The sequence below is a fragment of the Cyanistes caeruleus genome, chromosome 4 (genome assembly GCF_971803275.1).
Source record: "Cyanistes caeruleus chromosome 4, bCyaCae1.hap1.1, whole genome shotgun sequence".
NCBI lineage: Eukaryota > Metazoa > Chordata > Aves > Passeriformes > Paridae > Cyanistes > Cyanistes caeruleus.
In genome coordinates, this window is record NC_141704.1 from 38,081,188 (window position 1) to 38,098,436 (window position 17,249).

General features: G+C 40.1%; 1 protein-coding gene across 7 annotated transcripts in view; it reads left to right on the forward strand.

Annotated features, from left to right (window-relative positions):
- Window positions 1–17,249, forward strand: part of TMCC3 (transmembrane and coiled-coil domain family 3) — a 129,549-nt gene that overhangs the window by 77,713 nt on the left and 34,587 nt on the right. The window contains exon 1 of one of the 7 annotated variants that reach the window (XM_023933599.2): window positions 7,347–7,599. The exons of 5 other annotated variants lie outside the window; for them this stretch is intronic. In XM_023933599.2, coding sequence (XP_023789367.1) covers window positions 7,522–7,599 — 78 coding nt within the window. In that variant the 5' untranslated portion in view covers window positions 7,347–7,521. Of the gene's footprint in view, window positions 1–7,346; window positions 7,600–17,249 lie in introns of those variants that run through there. One more of the 7 variants, XM_023933586.2, reaches the window with a different exon arrangement.

Below are 17,249 nucleotides of genomic sequence, written 5' to 3' on the forward strand. Positions count from 1 at the left end.
CTGTCAGGTCTATGAACACTGAGGTTCTCTTTGCTTCTGTTACCTTAGGATTGCTTTATGTATAGGTGCTTCGTCAAGATGCTGTAGCTGTCTTGGTAAGGAAAAATAAATCTTGCCCTTCATACATATAATCCTAGGAAGGAAATATTGGTTACAGTTATGCTGGCAGTTGATGCTATGATGGAGGCATTAATTTTGTTCCAGAAAATTGCATTGCTATATAGCAGAATATAAATTTTTATTGAGAAATGTTGTGTCTTTGCTTTTCTGTTTTCTAGTGATTTCATGCTGTAACATTTTCCAGTAATGGAAGTTCAGGGGAAACTCCCCCTAAAATACTAGGACTCTAGCTGTGTTGATACAGTTTCCAAAAATATTGCAAAATAAGCTGCTGTGTATCTATTCCTGCTAAACTCAGGTCCCAAGGAGAAGACAAAGGTACTGTGGTATGTGATATCTCATATAATTCATTGGTTGTAAAAGAATGAAGCAGAAGACTTCAACCTGTCAAAAACTGTCCCCCAAATTTTGTAATGAATAATACAAATACTAAATAATAGTATATACTATTAGTATTTAATAAATAGTATTTATTATTATTAATAAATACTAAATAATGATTTTAAATGTCCCAAAGAATCATTATGAATATTGTTTAAAAAACACATTTATTTGTGGGGTTTTTTTTCTGCTTAAATCTCTTATAGACTATTCTGAAGCATCTAATAACACCCAGACAGTTAAAAATAACAGTTGTGTTATATCTTATGGCTGGCCTCTGGTCAAATAGCTTCATGTCTAAATTCACTAAATCTAAATTCCAATCTAAAACATGATTCCAATACTCAAAATTGTATAGTCATGTACAGGAACTAAAGCATAGAGGTATTGCAGTTTTAATATTGTTAGGAATTAATATTAACATGCAAGAAGTTATAAAGCTCTGCTCCTGTCTTTGGAACAGTAGTAGTGAGTGGATCTGCTGTGGAGCATGCAGAAATATGTTATAAAGGCCTTGCATATTGAAGCTATTAGCAAGACTTTGATCAATGGACCTGTATCTTTGCCATAAAAAACATTATAATATGAAAGTAAAAAGTAATATCTGTTACCAATAAAAATAGAAAAAGTAAGCAAATACAGCAAATACTTTATTCATTGAAAGTTGTTGTCCTGTAAAATTATATAGTAATAACCCAGAAGTGGCTTCCTGACATATTACTATATTTAGATATGTAAAGGGAGTGTGTTGCTGGATAGTTATTAAAAAATGGTTGATACCCATGTACTTAGCATAATAGAAATATCTATGCTATGCTTCGGGGTTTTTTGTTGGCAATTTCTTGCCCTTAAAGTATTTGTTGCTAAAATCAGGCATTTGGAAAATTTCCACAGTTAGATGAATTGTAGGTGATTATCTTTTACATTAGTAAGGGAATTTGAGCTTCATGTCCCTGTAACTTGCATCCCTGAAGATTGTCACTGTAATAAAACTCAAAGGTGTATGTTGCAACAATTCTCACCAGGACAAGGTGTAGGATTACTTGTATAATGATTAATTTTTCTGTCCTCTCATAACCCATCTGTGTTTTCTGGTTGAGTGGCAAGAGAGTCCTAATTCTGCATTTGACATTGTCAATTCATATGGAAATAATTGATGTCGCACATTTAGCATGACATAAATTATACAGAGCCACCACCATGCAATGTACTTCATAGATAAATAAAATTGACAGGTTCCTATCCAGCACCGTCTGCTATCTCTGTGTGCAGCTCTCAGCCACAGACTGAGCTGGGATTCTGTGCAGCTATGGCCATAGAGCAGTAGGGTGAAAGCTGTAGTGTATTACCTTACAGAGCCTTTAGAAGCTCAGATGTCAGCTACATGCCACCTCAGGGGGATTGCAGGCACTGCTGCTCTCAGAGTGGGTTAGGGTGGCACATTCCAAGAGCAATTTTTATGCTCATGGACTATGTCTAGTGTGCTTGTTTTAATTTGAGAATAAAAAATGTTGCCCTGATATAACTACCAGAATATGAAGTAATAGGAGATTCAGGCTGTTTGTCTTCTGGCAACAGCCTGAATGGTTTGGATGCAAGTTCATATTTGTGTTTTGGAAGGGGGTACACCTTTATGTGCCAGCAGGCTGCAGCTGTTGTTCCTGCATGCCTTGTGACAACGTCAAAGTGCTGATTTGGGATAAAGAGGCTGTATACATTCATTCTCAGGCAGCCACAAATCCCATACTATGAGGCAGAAGAAAATTCGTAAGCTGATGAGCAGCAACCATTCATGTTGCTAGAGGGAGAATTCTCTACTTGCCTCTGCAACATGGACTGTCTTTAATGTAAATAGCTGTGCTCCAGGTGAGTTCTTGTGTATACAGAACAGTTGGCATTTCAGTCTGCTAGAAAGGTGGCTCTTATTCATGCATTTGAAATGCAAAACACTGCCACCATCCTGTAGGTACTGTTTGCACTATTGCTGTCACTCAGCAGCAGCAGTGAGGAATTATGTGCCCTGATTTTCCTAGGTTGTATGAGAATGATGAAAGGCCTTGAAATTGCCTCTCATAGTATGCAGGGGAAAGGAAAAGGAAGGAGAACTTCTGTTACCCTGAACTGGCATTTTTCACCTGCTTTTTATACTTCCCTATAAGTGCATTTCACTAATACATGAAAGTTTTGTTTTGCAGTTTTTCACTGTGTGGAAAAGGCATACTCACAGAGTGTCCAGAGCTATTCTATTGTGAAAGCACATAAACCATTTCTTAATCAGGAGAGGACAGGGGAGGAGAGGGGTTGATTTAAAATTTTAGTTTGATATCTGAATGTTTATAAACATCTTCTGAATCCTTGTCACAGCTTGGCAATACAATCTGCAACTCTTAGCGTGATCCCATGGTAGTTTGTGCTGGGTACAAATAAGCAGAATATCTCCTTTGCTGTGGATGTGAAAGGCTCATGCTTTGGCAGAGGAACTGAGAGCTGTGACAATGCACTCAGGGCTAACTGCAAGACCAGTGCCACTCGGCACTATCCCACTTGCCTCCAGACTTGGAAATGACTAACAGTCTCTTTTCATGTAGACCCTTTCCCTAGAGGCTGCTTGATGAAACCTTTTGGAAAAAGATTTGGAGGACAAGTTAAAAAGTCTCTCAAAAGGAGGAGCCCCGGCATCCTGTTTAGAGTACGGATGTTACCATTATGAGAAAAGGGACTTTCGTCTTCTTCCTGATTGTATCTTTGCCAACATACCTTTGACATCAGATATTTAATTTGTTCCCCTGAACATCAGAACACAACATTTAATAATAGCACATTTAATTCTGGAGGAGCTCAAGGTTCTACACAGTGACAAAGACGTGCTCTGCTTCTCCTTTTACAGATAGGGTAGAAGTCCAAAGAAGTAAAATAAATTGCCAAGATCAATTCATAATAAAACTGGAAAGAGAATGGGGCCAAACCTTGAGCCAGCCTCCAAATAAAAGTTTCCATGTTTTCCACCTCTATAAAGGTTTGTTTAGAGTTTTTTTTGTTACTTCCCAGTGTGGGTGCATGATACCATCTAGGAGATTGCATTGTGTGGGAGCTGGGTTTTGTTAGGCAATCGCACAAGTGCACTGGCACTTCTGCTCCCTCTGTGGCCTCTGCATAAGTCAGTATGGATAATTTATGTCTTGCAGGTGGGAGTGCTGTGTCTGCTGTGCACGTAATACACATGGTCATGGGACAAAAAATGGATGGCAAAGATGCAGTTCCTGAAGGGAAGAGTGAGACAGGAATCATCTCTAGAAAGCTCAGGCTCCAGCTAACAGGCCTCCTTTGGACAGTGCCTCTGCTGCACCTCCAGAGATTTGATTTTCTTAAAACATGGCAATACAGGCAAACGCAATATTGATGTCTGTCCCTCTGAAAATCAAATACAGTGATGAATACTACTTTTGTGCAATGATCTTAAGTCTAATTAGACCTAACAGGTATCATTCTTTAAAAGATCACTTAAAAAAGATAGGCAAAATAATGTAAATACCAAGAGTTAAGCATTGTGGATCATGCCAGCATGGTGACGTGAGGGAAAGGACTGGAAAAGAATGGGTACTGTCAGCTGAGCACTCAGTGAGGGATTTTGAGGTATTTGACCTTTAAAACTGGCAGAATGGATGGCCAAAATGATTTAACATTTTATCATTCATTTAAGACATAGAAATTAATTTAAAAAATAATTTCTAAGAAGAGCAAAGGATGAGAGAATGAATCTATGGACTACTATTTCTGTCTATGTCACTGTGAGTCCAGCCTCATGCTCCTGCCTCTATCTAGAAGAATTTACTTCAGTGGAGTTAAGGTTCAGTTGAGAGCAGGTGCAGTGTGTGGGAAGAACATTTATTTAAACTCTTGTGGGCTTTTGAAAATAACAGTGAGAGAAGTACCCAGTGAAGCTCTCAGTAGTACTGTGCTGTGCAGTATTCTGCCGCATTCAGGGTGTCATGTCTCTGTTTTGGAGTGAGGAAGGAGAGCTGTACAAACCAGCTGTGTGTGCAAGAGGAGGGCAGATGGTCTTTGTTCAGCCAAGCCAAATGAAATGCATTCCGCAAATGTGCCATAGGATAAGAACAAGCTCCAGCTCAGGAAGTGGCACATATGTGAGAAGGAAAGATAGAGGGGGAAAAGAGCAGTCTTTGGTCAGAGAATTGCATTGCACCACAGTTTGTCATAAATGCTGAAGATGCAGATGATTTAAGTCCAAATATGAAAAGAACCATTTCTTGAGATGTGGCAGTTGTCATCAAAGCTACAATGGCTTCTAATTCAGCTTGTGTGGAAGGACTCTCCTGACCTGTGGGACAGATGACTCTGCCCAAGCAGCTATTTCTCCTCCGCTCTAACTTGCAGCAGTTGTTCCTAATTGACTGACCTGCTGTCCTGTGGTCACAGCTCCTCCAGGAACAGCCCAGTGCCGGGGCTTGCACTGCTGGCACAGGAGCCAGGAGCTGCTGTTTGTGGTATGCACCACTGAGAGCAGTGCCCAAGCAACAGATCTACAGGCTTGGTTGGAAGGTGTGACTCATGCAGCACTGGGGTCTTAGGAGATCAGCTATATTATGTTCTCTTCTTAGAGGCTACATTAGGACAGAGCTTTCTTTGTAAATATAGTAGTATGTATGTTGATACTACCTCTAAATATATACTGCATATTCCTGCCTCTCTTTATCTGGAAGAGAAGTTTCACCATTTTGTGGCTAGTCTGCTGGTGCTATTTAAATAAGAGTGATATGTAAATAAAACTCTTAAACTTTTGAATGAAGTGTGATTTATAATAAGTCTTCTATGACTAAAACATCAAGCAGTTGCGGTGTTTTGGTGTTTTGTGTGTCCCTATTCCAACTGCTTACCTTTTCTATGCTTTGATCAAGTGCATCTGGCAAGTCTTAAAAAAAACTCTGAAAGTTTCTGAGGAAATAAGGGTGTTTCATCCTAGGTGCTGAAAACCACACAATCCTGTTTGGAAATGTGTAATTATTTCTTCAGTGAAAACCCCAAGCCCCACAGAATTTGCCTATTTAATTTTTTACTCACCTTTACCTCCAGAGTTCCTTACCCTCTGGCACATGAATTAATGTTCATGTCTGAGCTGAAGGACTGAAAAAACAATTTCCATTTCTGTTCTGGTTTTGTTTTTTTTTTCCCCCCAGCAGCCTTTTAACTTCAGCTAACTCATTCCGCTTCATAAGAGGTATAGGAAGGGTGGCAAGTCGCCATCTGTGTGCAGTATCTGGTGTTAGCTTGGTACTTTGAATACTGCTTTAGGAAAATAGTCGTTCCTTTAGTAAACCCACTCATTGTTTACTTTGGGGTAACTTTGTTAAAACTGGTGTTACAGTTGAAGAAGAAACACCTGCCAAGAAGGTGAGGTGTAGTATTTCTTTTTATTTTAGAATTCCAGGTCTTTCATTTATGAAGACATCATTAGTTGAAAACACCAAGGAGGATCTTATGTCAGATAATTAACCTCTGACAGTAGTTATCTTGGAACATATGATTCCAATAAAAAAAACCCAAACAAATGGTGACAGGGAAATATTTTTTAAAGCTACCAGGTCCTCCTAGGATAGTTAGCTATGTTGATATTTAAGTGTGTTTATATACCCACATGCCTTGGGACTGTTGTCTCCAACTGGAGAAGAAAAGCAGTGTGATTTGTGCATGAGCATGATAACAACTGTACTTAAAAGGTGAAGTCCTGTTACTCTTACAGGGGAGTTGGCCTGAAGGAACTCAAGATTTCCTTGTGTAATAATTAGAGGCGGTAACTCAACTAGCCTGTTTTTTTTTCTAAAGGAAAAGAAGTACATTTCCTCTACAACTTAGTGATTATAAAACAATATTTCACTTTTCAGTGAGTTAAAATGTGTTAAGTGTCACTTAAATGCATTCCTCACTATAGAAAGTCTGAGAATGAATGTGAAAATCAGTCAGAAACTCCACTCAATTCCTAGGAATTTAAGTACATTGGCATGTACCTGCCTGGCCTGCCCTGGAAAACAAGTTTTCCTTGAGTGTTCTGAAGTATCACTTGAAGCTCCCCTGGGCAAGATCTTGAAGGATTTATCTCACATCTGTAGAAAGAAGAAAAAGGGGCTGAATTGGTTGCTGTGCTCCACTGACCACTTTGTTAAATGCAAGCCCTAATTACTTAGTTGGTTTGACAGAATGTTTATACCATTTTATTGTGAAAACCTCTAGGTATCAAGGGCTTTCAAGCAGCAGTACTCAGTTGTGTACAGGGTACCTTACGCTACCGAAGTCAAAACCTTACAAGTGTGTCTGCCCAAAACTTACAACACAATACTTCTGGTTTCTTCCTTTCTTTCCCCTTTGGACTTCTGAACCTTTAGAATATGCTGTGCTTTGTGAGGTTTCTCTGTAGCCACACGGTCTAGGTTTGTTTTAAGGCGAGCGGAGACTGCTTGCTTGATTGATTGATTGTAACTCCCTCCAATACCTGGATCGGACCCAAACCAGCGGCGGTCAGCAGGAGGAACTGTCTTCCCTCTGTCCAGCCATTCCTCTGTGTCATCGTGTGATCATCGTGTCCCAGCTCCTGCTCTCCTCTCAGACACGACGGCCTTGAAAATAAAACACACGAAGGGACGTCTGGCCCAGTCCCTCTGGCTAATCTCTCCCCGCTTCATCCCGTCTCAGGCGTCCTTCCTTTTTGGAAGGAGGGGGTACCGCAGCCGCGGGGCCCTCAGGGTCGGTGCGGCGGGACCCGGAGCGCGGAGGGGCCGGTCCGGGGTGTGCGGGCTGGGGAGCGGCCGCGCCGCGGGCGGGGCCGTGCGGGCGGGGCGTGCCCGGCGCTCCCGAGCGGCGGCCGCGATCCCGCTCCCGATCCCGCTCCCGCTCCCGATCCCGCTCCCGCTCAGTCCCGCGGCCGCGGGGCTGGTGCTTGGGCGGCCCTGGGCGGCACCGCGCCCGGCGCGGGGCAGCAGCAGCAGCAGCAGCAGCACAAGCACAAGCATGCCGGGCAGCGACACGGCGCTCGCCGTGGACAGGACGTACTCGGACCCGGAGCGGCACCGGCGCCGCAAGACCAGGGTAAGGCGTGTGAGAGCAGGCGGCCCGCGGGGGCTGCCCGGGCCATTTGGGTGCCGAGCTCTGACAGGCAGCCGCCAACCTGCGGCACGTTCCCCCTGAGCTCTCCGCGTTTGCTAGGCTGACGATCTAAAAGGAAGGTTTTCTCCTACGTGATTCTTTCACGTTCATACGCTGAACGCTTTGTGGTATAGGAAAATGAAATGAGGCTGGATATTGACTTCATAGAAACCAATGTGCGAGGAATCCCCTCAATCGAAACTAGAGGGATACAAGTGTAATAGAACACTTACTCACCAGAGTCAACAGCGCCGATGATTTAATGCCATGACTCTGTCTTGATCATAGTGGTGAAACTCTGGAGCAGGTGATTGTATCTGGCAGCAGAGAATTGCTATGGGTCCTTTTATGAAGTTAAAAGAGGGCTGTGGCAGGAATGGAACTTGGCAGAAAAAGTACACCTGTGTGTTTCCAGGGATAAAGTAAGAATATATTATATATCTATGATGTATGGCTTTATGAAGTCGTTTTTATTTTCCTGGCAAGTTCATCTTTCTTTATGTTTAGTTCATATGATATATACATATATATATATATAAACATAAACATGTATAGGCAAAGCTCGTGATCCTTTCATGTATTTAGTGGCTTTTGTGGTAAGTGTTCTGTTGATGAAGGCACTTTGCTTTTTACTTTAAAATTCTTACCTAAATGCTCAGCTCAAAGACGTGTAAAAAAGTGGCCCTTTCTTCCCAGGCACTGCAGGAAAGGAAAAATGAGGTTGCTCTAGCTGACTTGGGATATTGGCAGAAATACTGTTTTCTGTGCTGAGATCTTGGGTCTGACAACAAATTAACTTTATGGTTTGAGAGGTGTAAGGATCAACTATTTGTGAGGGAAGATCTTTTTTAGGGGTTGACTCAGGTAAAGGTTTTGGAGTTTGGGGATTTTCTTTTCCTGTACTGTGCATTAACAGTATTCTCTGTCTCTCCAGCCCATTAATTGATAGTGATGAAAAGGAGTTGGTGTGATTCAAATTGCTTCAGAATAATGCAATGTTTTAAAAATGGGTAGCCCATTTGTAGCATTACTACTAAAGCTCTTCACACTATAAAATGGACACACATGCTAGTCATATTGGAGTTAACAATCCTATGCATTTCCTTTATTATTTTCTGTTGAAAGTTGAACTGATTAGTTTCTCCTTCACTGATCTTGCTGTGAGAATAGTGTACTACCTACCTAAGTGTGGCCATGGAGAAAAGTTGCATATCTTCATAATTTTGGGCATATTTAAGGGTTAAACTTCACTCTGTCATCTAGTTGATTTGCTTAAAAGTATAAAGTATTGTGGCTAATGCTGTGTTGCTTATTGTATTTGTGTATTGACAATTAAAAAAAAATAATCTCATGTTTTAATTTTATAAAAGCATTAGTCTTCTGTCTGATTTTGGAATTTTTTTAATCAGAATTAGTGTCATCTTCTCTTCCTGTGACCATGAGGACTAGAAATACAACTCTGTACAAGTTTAGAGTTGTATGTAATTGTGATGCTCCAGGGTGTGGGCTTTACAAGTTGTGTCAGATATCACAGAACTTGTAGTATAATTGCTAGGTATGGTAGCAGCATGCTGTATGTTCCAGGTGATGGTAAGACCTTGTAGTAAATCTATTTGTGCTTAGTCTAGACAAATTGGAATTTTTCCTGAGTAAATTGCCTGGACAACTTCAACATTTTTCTTACTGCCTAGCTGTAGGGGTAGAAATGGTCACACACCGGAGCAGCAAGAACTGGCAGTATTATGCAAAAAAAAAAAAAAAAAAAGGCAAGAAATTATAATGCTGTTTTTTATTTAGACTGAATAAAAATCATCAAAGCAGCTGAAGTTAAAGCTGCCATTCCCAAATATAGATGGAGAAGAACAATGCAGTGCATGAACACAACAATATAGAGGTGGTAGGGGCGTTCTCAAGAGCCTGAGCAGACTAGGGAGACTTGCTGTATGAGGAATGCTTTGGAGCTGGATTTGGTAGCAGCATAGGACATGTTATAAGTAAGGTGAGATCCATTTAATAAAGTCTGGGGAGAAGAGAGGTGTCAAAGTAGAAGCTAGATCTTCTAGTCTGTATAACATAGGGTAGAGTCCAGTTTTCAGGTGGGTGGGTTTTAAAGGAATTCTCCAGCCTATAGGTTACTGTATGTGTCTTTCAAGCCCATGTAAGGATTTTCTTTATGAGACAACAACATCATTTTTCTGGACAGGTAAAATGACAGTTCTAAATGTGCTGCTGTATATACTGTAGGAAGGCATCATTAAATTCAGTTTGCAGAAGTGCTAGAACAATTTGCTGTGAATATAGCCTTTGGAGTTTGTAAATGCTAGACTCTGAGGGGATTTAAACATTTTTGCTGCAGCCAAAAATCTTCTTCAGTGTACAGCAACAGGTCTGTTTAATGCCTTCTCCTTTGAGGCCATTGGAAGTATAAGATATTGTGGGTTTTGCTAATAACTCTCCATATGTCACCTTTCATGTGAAAGTCCAGCCCAGTGGCTGAAAGAGAGAAAATATTTTATTGAAGTACCGTTGAGGTATTCTTAATTTAGGAAAGTCACTGCTGCTACTGAAGGCCAAATATTTTGAGGGAGAGGCTGTTCTCTCTTCTTGGATGTTCTCTTCCTTGGATGAATCTCAAGAGAGTCCAGCTATGCTGTGTGTGGCAGTACTAAGTGGGGCATGAAACCACTATCACTTGGAGTGTAGTGGAATTAGTGCCTTACAGTTGTTCTTCTACATGGTGGGTATAGGTTTATAGCTATGTGGTTGCCTTAGTTGTGGAAAATCATCCATCTCCAGATTTAAGAGGGGTGCTAATCTGGGAGATTTTGCCTGCCTCTCCTTGCCAATAGTACCTGCTCATTATAATCTGGATTACTGCAAATTGCTCCAGTGGTGCTGGTAGAACCCATGGACAATGAAGCAATGTAAAATGTTTCTGGTCCTCTCTGCTAATGGCAGTTGCTACAGCTTCACTGTGCGTAACATCCACTACTAGCTGATTCCTGCAACACTTCAAATACAAATCTTTGAAAAACATTCAAAATCAGGACATAAGATATGAAGTAGGACAAGATTTGGGAACAGGAGTTGCATTTTTAGTTGTCATGAACAAAGTACTGCTCTTGCTGGAATGTAGCTTGCATGATAGTTTAAAAAGGGTCATAGTGCTTTCTTCAGGGACTTGGTTTTGCAGTAAGCATTGTGAAAGATTAGCGTGTTCAGGTTCTGGCTACACTGTATTTCTTGCTCAGTAAATCCCGGCAGAGGTCTATGTAATTGCAATAGTTAACATTAATCATTCCTCGAACTAGCCTGGCTATGCTAACCTATGCCTTGCTGTGTTGACTTTTGCTTCAAGAGTACTGTGTCAGGACTGCCTTTCAAGGCTCTATAAGGGTCTATTAAAGCTATCTTTTTAAATCTGCTTATCAGGACATTGCTCTTTACTCTTGATGTCTTTCCCATTACTGAACAAGAATCCTTCGTATTTTGTCAGGATTATAAATTTATATGTATGGCTTTGGAAGAGAAAAATCTTTTTCCAGTACAGCTAAAGCACAAATTCCTTTACTGCTTCCCATCTGAAGTCTATGTAGAAGTCTGCTTGCTTTTAACAAGTACCAGATGCATTAAAGAGAGACACAGGAAGTCACAGTTGATTTCTTGGACATTGGAGCCTATTCAGAATTTTCTCTGTATTAGTGGAAAACATACTTAGAATAGTAAGAATCCTCCTTCTTTTTAAAACAAACACAATACCTTACCTGGAACAGGTGGAATTTATTTAAAAATTAATAGAGAAGCTTAATTTCAGTCTTCTTGTTCTTTCAGCCTTAGTGAGACTAGCAGCAGAATCAGTAGTTTTTTGGATGATTTAATTCTCATGTTTTCACATACAAAAGGTTTACACTATAAAAAAAGCCAAACAAAACAAACAGAAATTAACTTGCTTTCTATTGATGAAAAAGCATTCTGTGGAATGCCTCTTCTCATTTTCCATATCTATCTTATGATCCCTCCCATTCATCTCGTCTACAAGCAAAGCTGACTTTAATAATCACTCCTCTTATGTGTGTCTTTCTAAGCCTCTAATCGCTTTCATCATCTGTCCTTGAATTCCCTTTATTTCTTACAATCTTTAGTAGGTTTCAAGGAAATGACATAAAGGAACCTAAAAGGATTAAAAACAAACAAATAAAAACCCCAAACAGAATACCCCACCAAAGCAAACAAATCAAACAACAAAACACACCAAGTCTAACCAAAACAAAAAACCACTCCACCCACAGTTTCAGGAGACAGGGAGATTTAATCTCCTGGTGTCCTTTTAAATACACTGTGGAACACATGCCTGTTTTGGGCTCCTGTAACCAAACCTCCCAATATTTTGTGCTCTAAGAGCTTACACACACTTGTCCCCACAGTTCCCTCAGGTTTGGACATAAGGCAAAAATAATCTGATGAGACTATTTTGCTAGGACCTCCAAGCTTTGGTTTTAAATCCACAGTGTAATTAGAGATGTGTGAGACCTGTTGAAGAGTTGCCTGCATGATCCAGGGGTATTGAAAATAAGAGAAAGAAGCCATCATTATAATATTTACCCAAAAAGACTTACTAGATTGTTAGAACTGAATAAAAGCCTGATTGTTCATTTAAAACAGTAAACTATTGATTATTTTGTCCATTTAGAACTGTTTAAAAAACTTCTTAATTTTTATTCCCTAGTGCCAGAAAGGAATATTAGGAAGTGTCCAAAGTTGGTATATTTTTTTTTTTTTCTTTTTAGTTTTGGGATTAAATACAACTAAAAGCTAAAAGGCAAGGTTAGGTAAAATGAAAGAAAAGGGGAAGTTGTTTCTGTACAGCTGAATTTAGCATTGTTGTACTCCCCTGATCCTGGTAGGTGCACATCTTTGGTAGACTTGTAGGCTATAAGGTTACGTTCTCACACAATTCATCTTTTCCCTAACCCAAGAGGACAGTTTTAAGCAATAAGTAGAATGGGGGATGCATCCTCTTTTTAAGGTTTAAACTGATTTTAAGTTTGGAATCTTAGTCCTTTCATAATTTTTGGTTTTCACCAGGAAAAGTCACATCTCTGAAGACTGTAGAGTCTTCTTTCATTTGCTGTGCTGTTGATCCATTCTGTATTGCTTACAGGACTGGGGAATTCTTATCACCTTTCAAATGTTACATATAGGTGTAGAAAAAAGTCACTGGGGGAAAATTACCAGCCTTCTGATTTGCTTTCCTTTGGAAGGACGTGCAATTGTTCTTCTGTCAAATTGCCAGCAGTGATGCTGGGGGATAGCAAGAGCTTTAGATCCCTGCCTTGCTTGTCATCATCTCCATAGGTAAGGCTTTCCCTAGGCACCACTGAGCACAGGTCTGCACAGAGGCTGAGCCTTCAAGGTTTTGGTGGATTTGACATCTAATCTTGTTCAAGCTAAAAAGATTCCCACTGCACATCATCCCATTTTGATTCTTTTGGGAACATTAACAAGTGTGCAGCTTTCATCTTCACCCCCACAGTAAGTATGATTTTGGGGAAGACTTGTGGATGAATTTCTGTGTAGCACTGGGGAATGGTGGAACATAAATTCTCCCTTTTCATTTATGTATCCAGGTGGAGAAACTTCACAAAAGAGCATTGCAGTATTTACTACTGAAAGTTTTCTGATCTTCCCTTAGTCTGAAAGAGGGAGGATTAATATGCAAAGCCAAAAATTAACCTGCTGATCTAAAGCCTTCACATACAAGACCAAGTATGTACTGGAATGCCTTGAACCTTACCAGACACTCAGCAAGTGAGAACTACTCTAAAACATTTTTTTAATAGCATCATACATAATCTAAGCTTTAATTTAGGGACAAGGACACTGGAGGGATGTCTCTACTGGATGACATATAAAGAATACCTAAAAATTGTGAACTGTGATGCTGTTACTGTAGAAAGCTGAAATGAGGCCTTTTGTTTTCAAAAAAATTACTGAAAAGCTTAATATTGAATTAACACTTCATTATTGTTCTGTTTAGGGGTTGCAACTGGATAAAATTCCAGAGGGCAGAAGTTTCAGAAACCACTGGTACTAATATTTTCTTGCTTACCTCTGTATTGGACAGCGTATTTCAATGAACCTTTGATATAAAGTATTTAGCATCAATTCTTGAGAAATCCCAGTTAACCTTTGCTATAGTAGGCATCTTTTCCTTGGCTTTTCCTCTGTGTGCAGCTTAGGTAACAGTTGCCTTCCTTTGTAAATATTTGTTTTAGTATCTCTGGATGAAGTAGTTATGTTAGGGATGTGAAGAATTGACACTCTGCTATTGAATTAAAATGAAAATGTGATTCAGGTAGTGCTGGATTAATTGAAAACTTTTGATTAACAGCAGGGGCATATGGAACAAATCTGAGATGAATTAGAACAGACTTATGGAAACTTTTCTATATAAGTGTTCTTTACGGGATGGAAGATGATGCTTCCAGTTGATATTAAGCCAGGATGGTGTAGGTAGGTTTTTAACTTTGTTTTTGCTAAGTAAATAAATGGTCTTGTAGTGGATTTGGCTAAAAATGTATGGAAGCCTATTTAGTTTCCTGGCAAAGACTGTGATAAAAAGAGCAGCCACTGTGTGTTCATCTAAGGACAGCAGCAATTAAACACTGTAATTCACTCTAATTATCAATGTAATGTGATTTTTTTGTTGTTTTTTGTTTGTTTTTGTTTTGTTTTTTTGTTAAAGTTAACAGAAATCTGGCTTTCAAAGAGTCTGTGACGTGACTGGCTTCTCAAGCACTAAGCAAGATTTTTGTTTTTTAATTGACTTGCTCCTCCTGTTTAAAGCAAGCCTTTACAGTTGAAGATGAAGCATTATGATGAAAGCTTGTGTTTTAAAGATAGGGAGGATGGCAATGCTCTGGAGTTAGTTTATGTACAAGAAGAGGTGTTGATTTTAGGAAAAGCACTAAGTAGAGCTACTGGAAGTACAAGGCTTCTATTCTTAAATAAACAAACTAAATCTGATATTGCCTGTGGCCACCTAAAAAGCAAGTAACACAGCTTACAGGAAATATGAAGAGTCAGGGTTTTGGGGTCTTGGGATTATTAAATATAAGGGAATTTCTAAGTGGGCTTTAAGTGATAGACTAAAAGAATTGCTCTTGCAAGAAGAGAAGCCTTGTTAGGGTAAGTTGATGTGGCAGGTTTCTCTGGTTTTACAGCATTCACTCCCTTTATTCCAAGTTATTCCAGTACATGTAATGCAGAAATTAGAATTCAGCTAGTGCTCATTGTTCAAATGCAAAATTATATAAATATGCAGAAAATGTGCTGCTTTATACCAGCATGTCTGTACAGGTGAGTGATGTACAAAGATCAAACTGACAGGGCAATTACAACTGACTCTTAACATTTTTCGAATTCAGGGCAGTACAGCTTAGTGGCATTCTGTACTTTGGGTGTGCTGAGGACTTGGTAAGATTCACTGCTTCACCCTCACTTCCTAGGAAATTAATTCATATGAAATGGGAGCTGGCTGTGGGGCTCCAATGGCCATTGACTGAGTTTTGGATTATTGTAGACAAGAAGCTTTGGTTGAACCTTGCAAGGACAGGTGGAAGCTTTGGAACCTAGTAGGATCAAACCCAGTACTAGTCTGAAAGAGACATTATAGTGTTAAAAGAATTAAATTAATAGGTCAGGTGTGAGGACCTTTCTTAACCAAGAAAGACCAAAGACTTGACTGTTCACTCATTCATGGCTGCTTCTCTAGTTGGCAGCACTGCAGGGTGCTGCCTTCACCCTGACAGCTTTTCTCGAGCTGCTCAGAGCTGTCTTGTGCCAAGTCCATTAGGGACACCCAGCCTGGGGCTCCTTCACCCTCCCTGAGGTCGTACTGTGCTTACAGATGCTGCACCCGGCCCAGGGCCATGCTCCCTCACTCGCTGTACTGGGTCTGAGGGGCAGGGGAAGTGTGGGTGTGACTGGGCAGCTCTCAGCAGCTTGGGACATGTTCAGGGCAATAGCAAGGAATGGAGAGATAGCAGGGAAACATGATGAAGAGAGGAATAGAGGTGAGATTTCATGTGCTCAGCCTGAAATGGAGTCCCTGCCCAGAACAGAGCCCCCTCCAAAGGCCAGGTGTAATTTTCTTTTTCCTCTTCTTAGGTCACACAGATGACTTCAAAATGTTTCAGTATTTGGTATTACTGCAGCTATTGATACACGTGCATAATATGGGATTGTGTGGCTCTTCCTATGTTAGGAATCCTCGTTTTACTAGAGCTTTTGGCAGGAGTAACATAATCCTGTGTCGTGGTTGTCCCTGGTATGTTTTGTCAGAACAGTAAAGTATCTCTTCACTTTATCAGGTTTCTAATTTCTTTCTTCTCCCATCCCTGCCATATCCAGGGAAAGAGGCTATCTTTTTTCATTCTCCTCTCCTGCCATAGCATAGGGAAGAAATCTGGCTACATCTTGTCACCCGTATCCAATCCTTTTTTGGAGCAAATTAGAGTTTCACCTTGATGAAAAAAAAAAGAATTACAGCCTTCTCCTACAAAAAGAGTTAAAAGGATATCTTGGTTGTCTCGTTTAAAGCCAGATAATAAGTGTCAGCAGGCTGATTCAAGCTGCCAGGATTCTGGTCTGCTAAAATGAGTCCAAAGAAGGCTTACAGCAAGTTTGCCATAGTCTTATGTTGTTGTTCTGATCAGCTTTCTGTGCAGATCTCTGCAGTGGAACCCTTTCTTCATTGAATTCATGTGAATTAATGCAATGGATGACTGAGGCCCATGTGATGCACGACATCATCACAAGCAGGTGTTGCTGGTTCTGGTGAGGGCCTGTGGTCTGTACAAGGGTTATGCTCCTTCTGTCACGTGCAGATGGTTTGGATTTAGTGGGCTTTAGTACCAGAGGCATGGGAAGGCTGGGGATGAGAGAGAGCAAAAACATTTATAAACAAGACCTGAGAAAGATTTAAGAAAAGGATACTAGTGAAGACAGTGAAAAGTTTGATGATCAGTGAGAGTTTCTCCTATGGTTGCCAATGGCTGTATGAAGAAATTCTGAGGCTGCACTTGTTGGCTCTTGCATATTTTGTTCCCATAAACTGTATGCATGTGGTTATGAGTAATTTGTCTTGGGAAGTACGAAGGAGCATTACTGCCTGTACTAGGTAGATGCTTATTGCTACTCGTAAAAGGAAATGTGTCATTATCAGGTTATTCCTTTGTGTCTTTCCACTGTTAACTCCTATGTTATCCTCTCTCTAGTGCAAAAGGAAATCCTATTGAGAAAAACTTCTGTTGCTGATATTTAAAAAACTGGTTTCAATGCTTTTCTGTCTGAGGGACATCATTATGTCTTGCAGCATAAATTTAATTAAAAAAATTGTGCACCCATAGTTTTGTTTTTTTGCTCCAAGGAACTATTTTTCATGCATTATAGAACTGGATGTATGTACTTAATATCTAGACATCTGTGCCAAATTACTCTTGAGTGGGACTTTAGAGTCTTTTTATTAGGCAGAAAAGCGAAAGAACTTTCTGGCTCTCCCTCTTATATAGTGCATTCTTAATATTACAGAT